General features: G+C 32.9%; 2 protein-coding genes across 3 annotated transcripts; both read left to right on the forward strand.

The window, feature by feature from the left end:
- Nucleotides 1–572: 572 nt before the first annotated feature.
- Nucleotides 573–5,892, forward strand: LOC104096027 (phospholipase D delta-like). Of its 2 annotated transcripts, none has more exons than XM_009602309.3 (10): nucleotides 573–688; nucleotides 1,156–2,442; nucleotides 2,596–2,712; nucleotides 2,832–3,026; nucleotides 3,455–3,718; nucleotides 3,801–3,869; nucleotides 4,019–4,166; nucleotides 4,430–4,578; nucleotides 4,672–5,022; nucleotides 5,314–5,892. In XM_009602309.3, exons 2-10 carry the CDS (start codon nucleotides 1,525–1,527, stop codon nucleotides 5,605–5,607), a joined length of 2,505 nt encoding a protein of 834 aa, XP_009600604.1. In that variant the 5' UTR covers nucleotides 573–688; nucleotides 1,156–1,524; the 3' UTR covers nucleotides 5,608–5,892. The 2 variants fall into 2 exon arrangements, with proteins under 2 accessions (XP_009600604.1, XP_009600603.1); XM_009602308.4 differs by lacking the exon at nucleotides 573–688 and adding an exon at nucleotides 710–1,079.
- An 8,768-nt stretch (nucleotides 5,893–14,660) lies between these two features.
- On the forward strand, nucleotides 14,661–15,305 carry LOC104120851 (probable transcription factor At5g61620). Its single transcript, XM_009632707.1, has one exon. It carries the CDS (start codon nucleotides 14,661–14,663, stop codon nucleotides 15,303–15,305), a length of 645 nt encoding a protein of 214 aa, XP_009631002.1.
- The last annotated feature ends 4,380 nt before the right edge of the window (nucleotides 15,306–19,685 follow it).

The raw sequence follows: 19,685 nt of genomic DNA on the forward strand, positions 1-19,685 counted from the left end.
GGACGAGAAGGTAAGAATAATTTGGTGAATATATATAGTTATACTATATTTATAACAGTCTGAAATTTTCTTGTTCTGTCAATGAAATTATTCAAATTAACATTTGAACGGACTTAACGCAATATATTCATGATTAGTACGAATGGTGATATCTTCTGGTATTTCTTTTTATTCTATATTCGACGTGACTTTAATTATTGTACTAATAAATTTATGTATTTCACACTATATACAAATCAATGACATGCCATTCTCTTGTCAATCAGAAATTGAACAAAGAGAGCATCTCAATGACACTACAATAATGGAGATAAAACAATTTTGTAGCACGACAAAAAACAAAAAATAAGCTCAATATTCTTCATTTGTGTATGCGAGTGATTGCTAAATCCTGCCAAGAATTTTGAAATAGTTGTACCCCAATTTTACTTTTAGTTCAACAATTCCTGCAAATATTGTTTTCAGACGAATAAAAGACATAGAAGGAGGGAAAAATAAGAACGGCAGAGCGTATAATTAGCCTCTGTATAAACAAACCCCAACAATAACTGTTTATATTTCCTTATTTCCCGCCAAATCCGGACTCTCATGGCTGACTCTCTTTACTGAAACAAACAAAACTCAAAACGTCTCCTTGGATCCTTTCATTTCTCTTTTACCCTTCTTCTCATCATTATTAATAATTAAGGTAAACTAATACTCTTCTTCCCCCTACCCCCACCTCAAACAGATCATGAAAAATTTGTTAATGATCTATATATAATGTGTGTCCTATATTCATGCAAATAAACAGACTATGTAAATTCTTGTTATCAATGCCATTCTTTTGGCATTCGTTACAATTATATTTTCTGTTCGTGTTTGTTACAAACCTGGGAAAGGTGTAGAGATCTGATATACATATTGTTTTTGCTCGCGAAAATGGTGGATTTGTGATCTTTTCTTGCGTGGTGAATTAAAATTAATATGGTAATTATGTGTGTGCGCGCGGACATTATTTTGACCTTTTGTAAAGGTTAAGCTCTAAGGAGGTACCTTTGAGCTGGGAACAATTCCAAGTGTTCACAAAAATAGAACATGTATGACACAATTGATGTTTACTTTGTTACTATATGTGTTTCACACTGTTTACTTTTTATTGTTTCCTTTTTCCAGTTACACCCCGTTGGATATGCTTCGGTGAAGGACGTGCAATGAGGCATATATAATTGACCATCTTAATTTATGCCTTCCAGACAAAGACATGTATTTGGTATAACACTTGCAAGCTTTATAACACAGATCTTTTCTGTTTCTGAGAATTGAATGATCTATATATCTTTCATGTGAGGGAGCTAGCGGATACATACAGTTGCCATTTTTGGCAAAACAATGTCAAATATTTGAGGTTGGCATTAGACATGTATTAGCAAGTAAGATTGTAGTTTCTGTGGTTTTGCTTATGATTCCATTATACATGCAAATCTACAAGGAATTCAAGGAAAATAAGGCGTTGAGTTACTGATAATATATCAGCTGCAAAATATGGCTGGAAAACATGGTATGGACATACCTGGAGGTTCAGTACTTCTGCACGGAGAACTGGACTTGCGGGTTATCGAAGCAAAGTCACTTCCAAACATGGACATGGCATGTTGTTCCAAGTTTAGTCCTTTTGGAACGCGAAAGGTTAAGAGCAAGGATACAGGGAATAAATCAGCAACTCGTAAAATAATAGATACTAGTGACCCCTATGTGTCTGTATGTATAGGCGGGGCAAAAGTAGCTAGAACAACAGTGATTCGCAACGATGAAAACCCCACATGGAATGAGCATGTACGCATACCAGTGGCTCACAAAGTTGACAAGGTAGAATTTTTTGTCAAGGACAATGATGGGGTAGGTGCTGAACTGATTGGAAAGGTGGAAATACCTGCTGATAAAATTCATGTTGGTAAAGAAATAAGTGGTTGGTTCCCTATTCTTGGATCTTCTGGGGATCCATTGAAAACTGGTGCTCAACTGCATCTGTCAATCCAATACAAGCCAGTGGCAGAGAACCCTATATATAGAAATGGTGTTGGAGGTGAGGCCAATAGAGTAGGAGTACCGCATACTTATTTTCCACTGCGAAAAGGAGGGAATGTTACTCTTTATCAGGATGCCCATGTACCTGATGCAACACTTCCTGAAATATTGCTAGATGATGGGAAGGTTTTTAATCATAACAAATGTTGGGAAGACATTTGTCATGCCATGTTGGAGGCTAAGTATTTAATATATGTTGTTGGTTGGTCCGTATATCATCCTATACGGCTAGTAAGAGAACCTACAAGGACGTTGCCTTCTGCAGGGGAACGAACACTTGGAGATTTGCTCAAGTACAAGTCACAAGAAGGAGTTCGCGTCATTCTGCTCATTTGGGATGATAAAACTTCAAATGATGATTTATTCCTCAAAACGGTAACATTTCAGATTCAATGATGTGTGCCTCAGGCTGAATATCTCATGGCAATCCATTTTGCAGTCTTTTTTCTATATATATATATATATATATGGAACATATAGCTGCTTGGCAAGTATAATAATGTATTTGTTTTATTGTCTCGATTTCAGGAAGGTGTAATGCAGACTCATGATGAAGAGACCAGAAAGTTTTTTAAACACTCAAGTGTACACTGTGTGCTTTGTCCTCGTTCCGCCAGCAGTAAGCTTAGTGTTTTGAAGAGACAGGTATATATATACTTTCTTTTTTCTTAGGGGCAGGTGGAGGGGAAAGTATTTGACGGATAAATTCATGATTATCATTGATTTCATCTATTGATCAAATTAAGAAGAACTTTCTTCTGCAGATTGTTGGAAGCCTTTTTACACATCATCAGAAATGTGTGCTTGTTGACACAGAAGCACCTGGGAATGAACGGAAAATCACTGCTTTTATTGGTGGCCTGGATTTATGTGATGGCCGCTATGACACTCCCCAGCATAGACTGTTCAGCGATCTTGATACTGTCTTTGGAAATGATGTTCATAATCCTACATTCACGGTAAGCTGTTAATATGGATCTGTTGAAGTTTTCTGGATAAGGTTTTATAAGAGCCGTTTAAACTTCTTCAGGAACCAAAGTCTTCTATAAGTATAACCTTTTCTCCATACTTAGTGCCTGAGCTTCTTATTCACATGAAAGATACACGCCATTTGCTATTTGATGGATTTACAGCTTGGATTTCTGCATGTTAGTATTTCGATTGCAGGTGAAAACAAGTAAAAGTGCCTTCCCTTTTCATGTGATAGTGGCTGAAATAATAATAGATAATAAATGGATGAGTTACCAACTTACCATTATGTTCAAATACGGACAACAGTAGTTTTTGCGTTTTTCATTGAATGTTGACTTTATCTTTTCTTTCATATACATTTCAGAAAGCTAATATTTGATAGGTATATCATTGTAATCTCTTATGATATATACAGACTACTTCAGGTGGCCCAAGAGAACCATGGCATGATCTACACTGTAAAATTGAGGGTCCTGCTGCTTATGATGTTTTGACAAACTTCGAGCAAAGATTTAACAAGGCCATTAAATGGCTCAAACTAAGAAAAGTCAAACAAGGATCTGATACATTGCTTAAATTAGATCGAATAGCAGCAATTCGCATGCCTTCTGCTGGGCCAGATGGTGACCGTGTGGTCCGTGTCACAAGTGAACAAGATCCAGAGAGTTGGCATGTGCAAGTATATTAGACATATTTCTTCATTTGATTATTCGTCAATCATTAGAAGTTCATTCTAATCATTTCTTGTGCACTCTTCCCAGGTATTTCGATCAATTGATTCAGGATCAGTAAAAGGATTTCCAAAAGACGTTAAGGAAGCTGAGGCTCAGGTATAATACTATAGAACTAAAGCTTTTTGAAAACCTGAGTTGTATATATTACTACTAGTTTCAGAAAGTTGTTGCTGGTAGATGATGTGTGGCAAATGAAGTCAGAAAGTGAAAATGGAACATGTCAAATTAGCTATCTCCATTTGCAGAATCTTGCCAGTGGAAAAAATTTGAAGATAGAAAGAAGCATACATTTGGCTTATGTGAAAGCAATTCGATCTGCCCAGCACTTTGTTTACGTAGAGAATCAGTATTTTCTTGGTTCTGCATATAGCTGGCCATCTCACCGAAATTCAGGTATGCAAATTTTCTTAACTCAATTTCATCTATTGTTCTTAAAACTTCTAGCATAGATTCAAATTAATCCTATACAAATGATTACCTGGAGGTCCAATAGCCAATTATAAACTAACAGCTCTTAAGAATAAATTAATTCAAACTGTATCCGTAATGTTAAGAGTTAAGATGCAAATGAATGGCTTTTAACAAGAAAAGCGAATTTCATAGCTTACTTGAATGTCTATGTATAGTAACATATTAGTACTCTATCTTTATAACAGGAGCTAATAACCTAGTCCCTATGGAAATAGCTCTGAAAATTGCCAGAAAAATAGCAGCAAATGAACCTTTCGCAGCATACATTGTGGTTCCAATGTGGCCTGAAGGTGTCCCAAGCAGTAAACCAGTCCAAGAAATTCTCTTCTGGCAGGTTCGAAGTAGCTCTACTTAATTAATGCCTGCTTTTTTGAACTGATTGTTCATAAGCCTCACTATAATTCTGATTAATCTTCAATTATCGCAGAGCCAAACAATGGCTATGATGTACAAAATAGTGGCAGAGGCTCTAGATAAGGCAAGGGTTTCTCAGTATTTTCATCCTCAGGATTACTTGAACTTCTACTGCCTGGGGAAGCGCGAGGTAGCAAAGGGTAAAAGTGAGAAATCTGTGTCACAGGGATTGGCTCAGAAGTTTGGGAGATTTATGATATATGTACACTCAAAAGGAATGATAGTAGATGATGAGTATGTGTTGATGGGTTCTGCAAATATCAACCAAAGATCTTTGAGTGGTTCTAGGGATACAGAAATTGCTATGGGAGCTTATCAACCAAATTACACATGGGCAAAAAAAGATCGTCATCCACATGGCCAGGTTTGGAAATATAACTTAAAACACTTTTACCCTTTTTCTGCATTACAAAAGTGGTTCAAAGAAGTCTATAGTTGTAAAAGTAGTACAACAAAGAACTGGATTACTGGTGCAGTTTAGTTGGATGGCTAAATTCATCGAATTGTTATTTTAAGCATAGTATATGAGCATATTAAGGGGCTAATGCAAGACAAGAGAGCTTCATATATTCATGAGTTTAACTAACATAATAAGTGTTACACTGTAAGTGACTTTAACCACACAATCAATGGAAATGGATCTTTTTGCATTCAGGTCTATGGTTATCGGATGTCTCTCTGGGCTGAGCATCTTGGAGTGATCGAGAATACCTTGACGGAGCCCCAGACAGTGGAATGTGTTAGACGCGTTAATGAGATTGCGAGATACAACTGGAATGCATTTTCAGGGGATGAGTACAAGAAGATGAAGGGGCATTTGATGCAATATCCAATTCAGGTTAGCAAGAATGGAGATGTCACAACTATGCCTGGCTTTGAATGCTTTCCTGATGTTGGTGGTAAGATTCTAGGGGCACCTACAAATCTTCCTGATGCTCTTACCACTTAACAATCACATTTACCTAATGGCACTGCTTGAAACGCGTTCTGCTTAGTCGGATCAGTAGATTTTGGATACTAGATTCCTAAAACACGGAGGAAGATAAGAGATTGTTTATGCAGGATATGATTGCATCTATTCAGAATCTTTATAGTCAGTTTTATCTACATTTTATTTTATTTTTATAGTTGTACAAACTTATTTCTATTTTTTTTGCTACAACTACTTAAGAAGTCTGTACATTGTGCAAGTTAGATGTTAAGAAAACGTTGATAAATATTTTGAACTTTGTTATAGTTGGTGTAATATGATTTTTTTTTTGTTGCTTTTAGGAATATCATAGTATAAATTATTATTATTACTATTACTAGGAATTAAAACGGAGACAAATTTCGAGAGAGAGGAGGGGGTTTTTTTGTGGTTAGGGCGGGGGGGGGGGGGGGGGGGTGAGGGAGGGAAAGAAACATTCATTAACCAGGTAAGTTTGAAAATGAAAAAGAAAGAAAAATTACCTAGTGAACCTTGATTCACTTCAAACAGCAGCAACTTCGGTTCAGATCAAACACCTGTGCATATATTATTTAAATAGGGGCATAAGTTTGTTATAAAAATTTGCCAATTCATTAAATATTATTAATATTGGTCAAATGTTACCAATATTAGTCAATTAGCTATTTATAGTCAAAAAGGTTAATTTTTTTTAATGGGTGTTATTAGAATAGATTGGGTACATCTTAATGAGTTTGAATCTCAATTTTCGGATGATTTGGCGGAGTTTTGATGTGGTTTGAATTAAAAATTCGAAATAAAAGATGAAACATGAAAAAAATTATATGTGTATCACATATGTATCATATTCGTATCAAATGTGTATCACATGTATATCCATGTATACCTGTGTGTGTGATACATGCATATATATGTGTCTCAGAAGAATTTTTTGAACTCGATTTTAACTACAAATTTTGATACCAAATCACCTCCAATCTTCCTCAAAATTTGTATATTGACACATCTATATCCAAATCAAGTGATCAAAACAGAATTTATATATAAAATAGAAAAAAAGATAAACAAGAATGAAGCTAACGGTACCCAAGAATGGAGCTAATGGAAAATACCATGGAAGAAACCATTTAATGAACTAAAGTGAATTCACACCGAAAAGAGAACCATAAAGTTGAAGAAACATAACAGGTAAATCTCACAAATGGTCATATAACTACTCCTTCCGTTCACTTTTATTTGGCATGTATACTAAAAATAGATTTTCATTTTTACTTGTCACTTTACGCATATGTGATGACCCAAAATGTCATCTTTAAATTTAATAATTAATTATATGTTCTAAGACCTCAAAAAGTACTATTTATCATTACTCGACTTGCGTGCGCAGTCGATAAAATTTTTCGGAAAGTTTTTATGTGAAAAATGAATTAAAATGCTAATTAGAGCTTTAAAACTCAACTGAGTTGACCTTGGTCAATATTTTTAGCAAACGGACTCGAATCAGTATTTTGATAGATTCGGTAGGTCCGTTTCGTAATTTGGTACTTGGGCGTATGCCCGGAATCAAATTCCGAGGTCCCTAGCCCGAGATATGAAATTTTGAAGAAAAATTAAAAGTTTAAATTCAAATAGTGACCGGATGCCGAATTATGTGCAAACGACCCCGGAATAGAATTTTGATGATTTCAACAGTTCCGTATGGTGATTTTGGACTTAGGAGCGTGATCAGAATTTTATTTGGAAGTCCGTAGTGAAATTAAGCTTGAAATGGCTAAAATAGGAATTTAAGTTTGGAAGTTTGACCGGGAGAGCTGACTTTTTTATTTCGGGGTCGGAATCCAGTTCTAAAATTTTTTACAGCTCTGTTATGTCATTTATGACTTGTGTACAAAATTTGAGGTCAGTCGGACTTGATTTGACATGTTCCGGCGTCGTTTGTAAAAATTAAAAGTCTCAAAGTTTATTAGGCTCAAATCTATGTGTGTTTCGTGTTTTTAGAGTTGTTGGATGTGATTTGAAGACTCGACTAAGTTCGTATGATGTATTAGGACTTGTTGGTATATTTGGTTGAGGTCCCGAGGGGCTCGGGCGTATTCCGGATGGTTAACGGATCATTTTTGGCCTTGGTGAGATAACTGATATCTGCTGCTGCAATTTTTCTGGTTTCTTCTTTGCGTTCGCGAGAGGAGCCTCGCATTCGCGAATAGTGTTCTGAGCTGGTGAGATTTTTGTACTATGCGTTCGCGTAGGAGAGGACGCGAACGCGAACGCGAAGGGTAGGGCAATGTGTGCATCGCGAACGCGTGAGTGGCGTCGCGTTCGCGAAGGAGAGTGAGGCAGTTGGGAACCCCGGTCTTTTGTTCTATGCGTTCGCGAGGTAAGGGACGCGTTCGCGAAGGTATGAGTTTGCAAAGCTTTGCGTTCGCGAAGAGGAAAGTTGGGCAACACATTTTTGTGCTTCACGAACGCGAGTCAAGGGTCGCGTTTGCGAAAAAAAACCACTGGACATAATGTTTAAGTTCAGAAAATGAGACTTTTTAACGATTTGGAGCTCGGATTGAGGTGATTTTTGGGAGATTTTCAGAGAAAACATCGGGGTAAGTGTGCTTAACTCAATCTTGGTTAGATTACCCGAATCCATCACTGTTTTTAACATTTAATTGGTGATTTAAGTTTAAAAATTTTGAAAAAACCCTCATGGATAGATTTGAGGATTTGAGGGTCGAATTGTTATTAGAATTTAGTCATTTTAGTATGGTTAGACTCGTGATTAAATGGGCATTCATATTTCATAACTTTCGCCAGATTCCGAGACGTGGGCCTCACAGGTCATTTTTGAGTTAATTTCGGATTTTTATTGAAAAATGTAGTATTTTCTTATAGAATTAATTCTATAATTTTTGTTGATTGTATCGAATTAATTATGACTAGATACGAGTTGACCGGAATCGGAAAATCGAGGAAAAAATACACTACTTGGTTAAATTGGAGCAAGTCAAGGTAAGCGACTTGTCTAACCTTGTGTGGGAGAAATTTTTCCTAAGATTGATATTAATTGTAATGTGATGAAAGTCGTGTACACGAGATGACGAATGTGTACACGGAATAAATGTGAAGGATTATATTTTTAAATTGTGAAGATCACTGTTGCACATTAATTAAATTATTAAATCTTGTTATATTCTCCATCATTGATTTGATTTGTATACTTAAAATTTGCTTGATCTTTTCCTGCTAATTATTTTACCTATTTAGTTGAAACTTGGTTTCTTTTATTCTATGCATTATTAGAAATTGATTTCCTTTAAATTAAATATTATTAATATGAAGTATTTGACATTTTTAAATTTGGTATTGAAGCAACGTATTAAAGATTTGAAATATTATTTTGCTAAATTATTTATTTTCGAATATGTTTGTAAGATTTTTGTACTCATTGTGATGGAGCCGTGAGTTCTTTATTGTGGAAAAATATTATTGATAATTTATGTTGGCATAAGCTATGAGCTCTTTATTGTGGAAAAATATTGTTGTTGATTTACTTTGGCAAATTAAAATATTTGGGTACTTGAGGTGCAAATTGTGACATGTGGTGATATTGATACGCATGCGGTGGTATAAGGTCTGGGTATTGAAACGCATGCAGTGAGATAAGGGTGGCTTGATACGCGTGGCTAGTAGGAGGGAACTACTAGAGGTCATGCGGTGTGATAAGGATGGATTAAATGCGGGATGCTATTTAGGAAAAAATATTTTATTTAAAATAAATTGTGAAGGCTCCCGCGGTGAGATAAGAAAATGAGATATTGTGAATTTATTTATGATTTGGGACTACGAGGCGGTACCTCGGGAGTGCCCTTGTTGATATTAATTTATGGTCGTAGTTGCCGTTGATTATTTGTTGTGATTTTCTTAAGTTGAAAGGAAATTTTGTTGGTTTCTACGAGATATCATTTGCCATTATTTTGTATAATTAAATAGTGACCTGCTACTTGATTCATTTCCATTGTCATTTTATCTATTATATTATTAAATATTTTACCATGTTATTATTTATTTTCCAGTAGGGCCTGACCTGACTTCGCCACTACTCTACCGAGGTTAGGCTTGACACTTACTGGGTATCGCTGTGGTGTACTCATACTACGCTTCTGCACATCTTTTTGTGCAGATCCAGCTACATCTTATCAGACTAGGCATCAGTAAACTAGCTGTACGAGGAGACTTCGAGGTATACCTGCCAGCGTCCGCAGACTCCGGAGTCCTTTTCTATCTTACTATGTTGCCTCCTTAATTGTTTTAGACTCTGATGTATAGAGACATAGAGAATAAATTCTTAGAAGCTTGTGACTTATTTCTACCGGATTTTGGGAGTTGTAATTATTTGAATTGTAATTTATTTATTTCAGATATTTATGATTATTCTGCATTGATAGGCTTACCTAGTCTTAGAGACTAGGTGCCATCACGACATCCTACAGAGGGAATTTGGGGTCGTGACATCATATCAAGAGAAGACAAAAAAATTCTTGTTATACCCACAATATTTATTACTCATTTCAAATCATTTTCTCAGATCCAATAAAATATGCATCAATTAATATGGGTATCGTGATAAATTATGCACTTCATTTATTATTTCTTAAGGGGCGTGAAAAGTCAAAACGTGCCAAGTAAAAGTAAACGGAGGGAGTATAATATTTTTTCACTAAAGTCATATAACTTTGTTTTCTTACACAAAAATTATATAACTATGACTTTTTTTCACCAAAGTCATATAACTATGTTTTCTCATACAAAAATCATAAAACTTTTACTAACTCACACAAAAATTATTGTGATTGGAAAATATAACTTTTCAGTAGTATTTTTCTATTTTCAGTCTAATAAATAATAATCCAATTAAAATAAGGATGAGTCAACCCGACCTGGCCCACCCAACCCAATACTCATATATAAAAATTAAAATAATACTAAAAGTGAATTTTAAATCCTTCAAAACATGACACTTCTATTTTTTATTTTTATTTTCAAGATTTTTATTCAAATCGATAGCATTTTTATTTCAAGTGCTATCTAATTATACCTTTTATTTTCTTATTCTTTTATCAAAATCTCATGCATTCCGAACTAAGTTTCTTACAGGGGAAGAATTCACTTTGAGGTCATTTGGTTTGAATGCAGGTTATGCGAGGATTATTTTTTATCCACTATTTGGTATGTTGTATTAAAAATGACATGCATTGCATAATTTCTAAGAAGAAGTTATTTATTTACAAAAATAACCTCCATCTTATTTAGACTCCATCTTCTTGCTTCTTTATCGAGTTGACACGTCAATTTTCAATTCTTATATCAACAAGTATTAAATAATTTTTTAAGGCTCTAGTTTTCAATTCTTTGAAATATATTTGCTGATTTCTTCTTCTAAATCTTCTTGCTGATATCGGACAATAGTTGATGATCCATAAGAAAACCTAATTTTTCCATAATAAAAATGAAAAGCATTAATACACAAAAATATTCAATTAGAAAAAGGAGTCTATGAGCAAAAGTTATAATTTTCAAGCACATAAAGAGAAACAAATGAACCCAACGAATATTTGGAAAGATGACCTTAGGGTTATTTTTGTGAATTTCACTATTTTGTCTTAGGATAATAATCCTAACACTAATTATTCCATCCCCTACAAGGTATAAGTTATCCCGGTACTAATTTTAATTCCGAGATAACTATCCATATTTGGTAACCAAACAAGGTATAAGGTGGTATTAAATTTTTATCCCAACACTATTTTTACTTATCCCTCATACCAAACGACTTTAGTATTATTTTAACTTACGTATATGAGTATTATAAGGTCATTCCCATTTTAAGAAAAAAATATAAAATTAATCGGTCGGCCGAAACTAAATGCATTTGCTAGCCCAAATATATATAGAATGTGTATATTATATGTATATAATACACCCACACACATACACACACACACACACACACACACACACACATATATATATATATATATATATATATATATATATATATATATATATATATATTATCGGCTATTATTTTTTGGAAGGATTAAAAATATACTCATATTTCTCCTATTTTAATTGGATAATTATTTATTAGATTGAAAATAAAAAATAAAAAAACGTAAAATAAGAAAATACTACCGAAAAAATTATTTTTTCGACCACTATAATTTTTGTGAGAGTTAGTGAAAGTTTTATGATTTTTGTGTGAGAAAACAAAGTTATATGGCTTTAATGAAAAAAAGTCATAGTTATATGATTTTTGTGTGAGAAAACAAAGTTATATGACTTTTGTAAAAAAATGTCATAATTATATGACAATTTGTGAAATTTACCCAAACATAACATTTGAAATTAGTCATCATAACAAGGCCTTGTCGTTTCCATAAAAGTATCAATTTTTACTTTATTATAAACCTGAAAATAAAAGGGAATAGTAAATCAAAATCAAAATAATAAAATAAAGAGAAGGTTTTACCATATAAGGAAAAAATACAAGTGGACAGGTTAAAACGACATCTCTAAGCTACAAACAAATAAGAAAGAAATGTTAAAAAAAGTTTATTAATCAACATCTAACGCAATAATACGTTAGAACTTAGAAGTAAAGATTTTGTCAAATACAAACTGCATAAAATCACCATTGCAAGTGATGAATGGATATTTCTTTTAAAAAAAAAAGAAGTGATGAATGGATAAAGCCATAAAATAGTGGGATACAGTTTTGTTTTCCTCCTTACATTAAGTGACATAAGATGATTAATTATTCTGGAATAATTTAAAAATTGATGACTACAGCAATATTATATGGGTAAGTTGCATTGGTAGTCACCTTTAGGCCTGTTATTTAAAAGCATAGCCAGCATTGCAATGTATTTAAAACATAGTCACAATTCCAAAAAAGCAACAGAGACCTACTTTGAACTTCAGTTCTTGCAGTTTAAACTTCAGGCCTTTGTCCTAAAATTTCATTGCAGTTCGAATTTCAAGCTACTGTCCTGAAGCTTGAAATGTAATTGTGTAAAATTATTTTATAATTTCTACCGCTAGACAAGTTTGTTGTTGCATACAAAGTTGGTGCTTTTGAGTTGCAAATGTCACTATTAGATGGCCATAGTAGTAGAATTTGTTGTCTGGCATCTCTTACCAATTTCGATGCCACATTATTATAATTAGTTAGTGTTGCTACATGTTTGAGTGAATCGGAGCAAATTTTGGATAATTAAGCAAATTTTGCAAAAGTTTTGGGATCATTGTGAATGGATGAAGAGAGACTGCAAAGAAGAAGAATACATTACGAAGTACTAAATTCTAAACATGTACATTGAGGGGTGTACATAGGCCGGGTTGGTTCGGATTTTTCAATTACCAAACCAAATCAATTGTCTCAGATTTTTAAATCTATAAACCAAATCAAGCCAACAAAAGTCGGATTTTTCAATCTCGGGTTTTTCGAGTTTTTTCCGACAAAATCTTCATAGCATAAAATATATAATTTGTGCTCTAATATTGCTTAGGTCCTAGTAGGATAAAGCTATATAAGATGTTACCTATTTAAATAATATAAAATAATATAATTATACTAAAATACTCAAGAAATCGCATAAAATAAATATTGCTAATTAATAAGCCATAATAAAATAAATATAATCTAAAATTACTAATTAAGTCATGCTAAAATAAGTATGACTAATAAGTAATAAGTATTAATTACATGACTAAATAGTACTTAAAGTAAGTTATGCATTTTTACTATCTAAACCAATGCAAAACTAAAATAAAAAATCCAATACTATTGTCATTCTTAGTATTGAATTGAATTTTTTTTGTTAGCATTATGATTGATTTGATTTTGCTTTGGGCTTTATTTGAGTTACTAACTTTTATGGGCTATAAAACATATTTGATCATTCAAAAGTTCTAAGTCTAAGCTTGAAATAATACATTAAAAGAGAGAACTATGAAAAAGTTTTTAAAATATTTATAAATTACATTACAATTATTATTTTTATGTATAAAATATTTTTAAAATTTGTATGCATGTAATGTCGGATTGGTTTGATTTCGATTTGATTTTTTTTTTAGTAAAAACCAAACCAAAGCAATTATAGTCGGGTTTTATTTTCTAACACCAAATCAAATCAAACCAAAACATAGTCGGATTTTTTTTCTCGGCTTGACTCGAATTATAGATTTGGTGCGATTTATCGATTTTCTTTGTACACCCTAATGTACATGATCAATTGTGCCTATGTTTTAAGTAACACCATTAAAACACCTGGTGTTATTTCTTCAAAATAATTTTCATCGTTTTATTTGATTTATAACACGTGTCTTTTGGATTTTAAAACAGATTTAAAGAGGAATACGTACGGTGGTTTTTTATTAGTACTAATAATTATGATCCTTGACTTCCTTCCCATAAAAAAAATCGGATTATTTGTCCATGAAAGATCAATGAATTGTATATCTTTATTCTTTACTATGGCAATATAATATACTAGTAAATAACTTTTAGATTTGTGTCTCCATAAATAAATACAATAAAAAGTCGGTTGGAAAGAAATTAAACACTACATATTAAAAATCAGCTGTTAATGAAGGATATCTATTGATCAATTTTCCGGATCTAGTGGATTATTTGAAATTTAGATGAAATCTCAGGGAAAAATAACTTTCCTTGAATTATTACACGGCGTTTGGATTTGAAAGCAGATTTAAAGAAGGAAAAATTATGGTAAGTTATTACAGTAATAATCATGATCCTTGAGACCTTGACCTCTCTTTCCCATAAATAATTGTCAATATTTTCCTTAGTCCTACGAGAGAGACCACGTTCCTTTTATTTTCACTCGGATCTAATAAAAGCATTGCAGCTTTACATAGCATAAAAGGAAACTTTTCTATATAAATCATCCATCTATCTCTTTATATATATGGACCAAAGCTATTCTCCAGTTGTGTTCTCGTTCTTGATTTTGAGCGTATAGCAAAGTAAGAGAAAATTATCAATGGCCTGGAACTGCACGTTGTGTGGTGGCATTGGGCATAACCAAAGAACATGTAGTGAGAAAGGCAAGAGCATCAAATTGTTCGGCGTGAAGATCTCTACTACTACATCTAAAAAAGATTCAGCCAACTATGGAAGAAAAATCAAGAAAGCAATTCCATGGACTGAAGATGAACACAGATTATTCTTGAAGGGGTTGGAGATTCATGGGAAAAGCAATTGGGCAAAGATTAGTAAAGATTTCTTGCCTAATAGAACACATATTCAAATTGCTAGCCATGCTCAGAAGTATTTTATGAGATTGGCTGCTGCTTCCGATGAGAGAAAAAATCGTAAGAAGCCAAGTATTTTCGACGTTCATCTTGAAGAAATAATTATTTCAGAAAGAGAGACTCGTAATGTTTCTGAACATACAATTCAAGAACATGCCCAAGAAACTGGTGGAAATATTCCAACAAGTCAAGTTCCATGTCAACGTGCCATTGTTCCATTGGAGATTATTCAAGAACATGCTCAAGATCACCAAGAACCTACTGCAATTAGCTCGGAGAGAAATCATAGTAATAATTTCTTCATTATTCCATGTTTTGTGCCCGTGTCCACATGGTTGAATTTACCTGTATTCCATAGTTTTGCAATTAACTAAAAATCAAGGATAGTTATAGTTGTTATAAGAAAAATTAATTTATGGTGGATATTTACTCTTCTCCATTATCTCCATAACTCATACTACTCTAATACTTATGGAGTTATGATTGTAACTCCATGATCTTCCTCTCAAATGCTTAATGACATGTTCAATGACATATTTACAATAGTGATTCTTCACTTTTCATGCACATATAAAGGCCTTGTAATAGATAGGAAAATATATACAATTTGAAGAGGAAAATCTCTTCATTCTCTCTATCTCCATTTCTTGTTCATGTTTTACTAAATTGTTTTTATTTCATGACAAGTTATTAGCACGATCCTCTTACCAATTGAGATATCTATTTCTTTAAGGTATTATCTCTTTCCTAAAAGAGTAAGTCAATTTCTCTCCAATCGAGATATGAACAATTTTTCTTTTGCAAGAATAGTGAGATGACTTAGCTTGCTGGATATTTTTAATTCTTTTTAGTTCTGTTCAAAATTACTAGTCATATGCATGTGTCATTTGGTTTCCATGGCTTTTTATTTGCACGAAATGATATGTGTTGATTACAACAGTCTTTACTGTTTTTCATATGTATGAACCAATAATTTAGAAATTATTTATTTAATCTACTACTAGATGCAGTGTGCATTAACTAATACTTAGATAAGGTAATATCATCAAGGTTTATATCTAGCTAGTCTATTGTGACATATTTTGGGTAAATACAGAATATGCTAGTAACAATGATTAAGCTTTCTTGTTTTCTAGAGTAGAATATATCTCATTACACTTTGGATTAATTTATGGTTAATGAAATGGTAGTTCATGATATATAGTACTATATCTAAATAATATGTTTTGATAAGTTTACATATAGTATATTAGTACATGAGTATTTACTAGACCAAAATTATCGTTGATAATATTTTTTATCATTTTTAATTCACTTATTTTTATCATAGTGTTTGATATGTTGAACTTACTAAAGTTTCAATTTATGGCTATGTAAAATTATGTTACATTCCCTGAAGTGAATCAGACAATTTGTGATAAACGTTATATAAGGATAAGACGGTAGGCTCAGGTCCCAATGCACCATGAGGGTAAGGCATCGGGTGTGAGTCCCGGTGCACCGTGATTATAAGAGTTGAGTTTGAGCCCCAACTCATTATGGCCTAACATACCATTATATGGGTAAGAGTTGATGACATGTTGATGACGTAATGATGATTAAAGAAAAATAATATATTTTTCATAAAAAATGCATAAAGATTGTCCCACTTGATTTGCTCCATTCTTGAAATGAATGTGGTAGCGACACATAATAAGTCTAAATAAAGGCAAGTGGTTGACCAATGAACGTCGGCGTTCCAAAGATCAAAATAATAATAGTCATCACTATGATTATAAAAAGGAAAACAATAAGGGTTCTAAAAATAGTCCTTCAAAGTGTGAAGGCAATGTTTACCATCAAATTGATATGAAAAATAATAAAGCATGCTGATGATTATGATCCATTCCTTGAAGAGAATGTGACTTGTGATAAGCATTGAGAATGCAGACCCATTCCTAAAGGTGAATGCGGCAATATGTGATAAAAGTAATGAATAAAGACATACAATGCATGATTGGATTCATACCATACAACTTACCTCTAAGAAAGGTTTGAGTGAAATAAAAAAAATAAATATTATTGTGTGGTTACATGAATATGTAATTGGTCGCGTACATCTGATACGCCAAAAAGTATTTTGGCATGCCTTATAAAAGCTATTAAAGGCAAAATTAAAGCAAGAAATGATTTTGCTTATGATGATTTTGACCATAACAATTTATTGTGATATGATTTTCTCCGTGAAAGAGACATTCACTTTATGGATGGTGTGACAAAAGATCTTGCAGTAGAAGATCAATTAGAGCTCTAGAAGAACTAATTTATTACTACCCGGATGAATAAAATTATCCATGATATTGATATTGTAGTAAGTCTCAAAAGAAACATTTTGAGTTTCAAATGTATTAGCCAAAGTGGTTGGCATATTGATACTATAAATAAAAAGAAAATTGAATATCTTTATATTACTATAATCATACCGGGTAAATATGAAAGGTTACCTGACTTTTCTTCTATTTGTACTACACAAGTATAAGCATGATGATGCAATCACAAGCCACAAATAAACTAGAGGTTTACTGAAACAAATATTAGTTGGCATGACCGGTTGGCCATCACGATTCAATTATGATGCGAGAATTAATTGAGAATTCACTTGGCATATATTGAAGAAACAGAAGATTCTTCAAGGATTCTCTTGTGTTGCATATTCACATGACATACCAGTTAAAGTTGAGATTGAATTCCTTGATTTCTGGAACGAATAAAAGGTGATAAATATATGGGCTCAGTCACCTTCCATGTGAACCGTTTACTATAATATGATTTTAATAGATGCATCTATTCTATGGCCACATGTGCATTTGTTATCAACTTGCAGTTTGGCTTTTGCAAGGTTGCTTGCTCAAATTATTAGAGCACAGTTTTATAATATAAATTATGATAATTTATCTTTGATAATGCTGGTTTAAATCTAAGTTAATTTAGTAGAAATTGTATGCTTCCAATTATAGCTAAAATCATTGGTTATGAGAAAAAAAAACCCAAAACAAAATTTGGTATGTGATGTATTATTTAAAATACAATAGCACTTGTACGCATCTAGTCAAGTTATGATATGTTCTCCGTATCACAATTGGTTCAGGGTCAGGAACCAAATAATTTCTAACTAGAAATATGAATGTGATATATGATTTAATTGTTCCACCGCAATACAAAAATGGGTCTCCAAAGAAGGTTGGAGATATGTGTTGGTGATCCCAATATTAGGAGGGGGGAGGGGGAATGGGCAACTGAAAAAGTGATACGTGGAATGAATTTTTATGAATACATATAGATCCTCGTACAAGAAAATATGAACTTGAAGTTCAAGTAATAATTCATTCGCAAATTATTGCTAGACGCATTTGCTAACCCAAAGCTAAATGTCATATTTCAGCTGATAATGCTCCAAATAGAATAACGTCCCTGATGGACAGATTTTATGGCACGCATAAAGCGTAATAGACTAATCGGTTCCAAAGTTAAAGCTCATTGAAGAAGGAGAGGAGCAAATGTTCAAAATGGTCATAATAAGGAGGCAGGTGCTCTAGAAGAGCACCACGATATAACACTTCATAAGATTTTATAGGAGAGGCTCGGGTACCTAAAAATAATGAGATAAAGAGATCTCATTAAGTTATGTCTTTATTGGGTAATAATGGAACCGACATAAAATGACCGTCGACGATATTGTTAATATAATATAGCGCTAAATATTATTGACGAGGATATTGAGCTCAAATATGTCATAAAATTTAGACAGATAAATGATTGTCCAAATAAAAAATACGCAATAAAAATTGACTTTACCTGAAAAATGTGAAATTGGACGGATAATCCCAACACCTGAAAGTATAAAGCCAGTGGAGGTATAAATGTGTTCTTGTTCGAAAAAAGTCAAGTCGATAGACATAAACACGACTTGTGTCACAAGAAAATTTTAAATATCCTAGCATTGATTACATATAGACATGTTCTCCTGTGGTGGATGTAGTCATTTCAGGTTTTAATCTAGCAATACATGAAAAACTTGATATGCGTATAATGAAAATCATTGAAGGATTTAAATTGTTCTGAAGCATATTAAGGTTTCTAAGAAATTTATTAAATAAAGTTTCAAAAATCTTTATACGAATTGAAACAATTAGGGCGCATGTGGTATAATCGCCTAAGTAAGTACCTGTTGAAAGAATGGTACAAGAATGATTCAATTTGTCCTTGTGTCTTTATAAAAAGATTTGGATCTGAATTTATTAGAATCGCCGTGTATGTTGATGATTTAAATATCATTGGAACACCTGGGACCCCAGCTTCCTAAAGCAGTAGATTGTTTAAAGAAAGAATTTGAAATGAAAGATCTTAAAAAGATAAAATTTTATCTTGGTCTACAAATTGAGTATATAAAAGATGTAATTTTTGTCCATCAATCAGCATACACTGAAAAGATTTTAAAGCGATTCTATATGGATAAAGCACATCCATTGAGTAACTCGATGGTTGTGAGATCACTTGATATAAATAAAGATACATTCCGACCTCATGAAAATAATGAAGAGTTTCTTGGTCCTTAAGTACCATATCTTAGTGCAATTGGTGCACTAATGTATCTTGCTAACACTACAAGACCTGACATAACTTTTTCAGTTAATGTCTTAGTAAGATATAGCCCTACTCCTACAAATAGACATTGGAATAGAATCAAACACATATTGCGGTATCTAAAAGGGACT

This window comes from Nicotiana tomentosiformis, chromosome 7 (genome assembly GCF_000390325.3).
Source record: "Nicotiana tomentosiformis chromosome 7, ASM39032v3, whole genome shotgun sequence".
Classification (NCBI taxonomy): domain Eukaryota; kingdom Viridiplantae; phylum Streptophyta; class Magnoliopsida; order Solanales; family Solanaceae; genus Nicotiana; species Nicotiana tomentosiformis.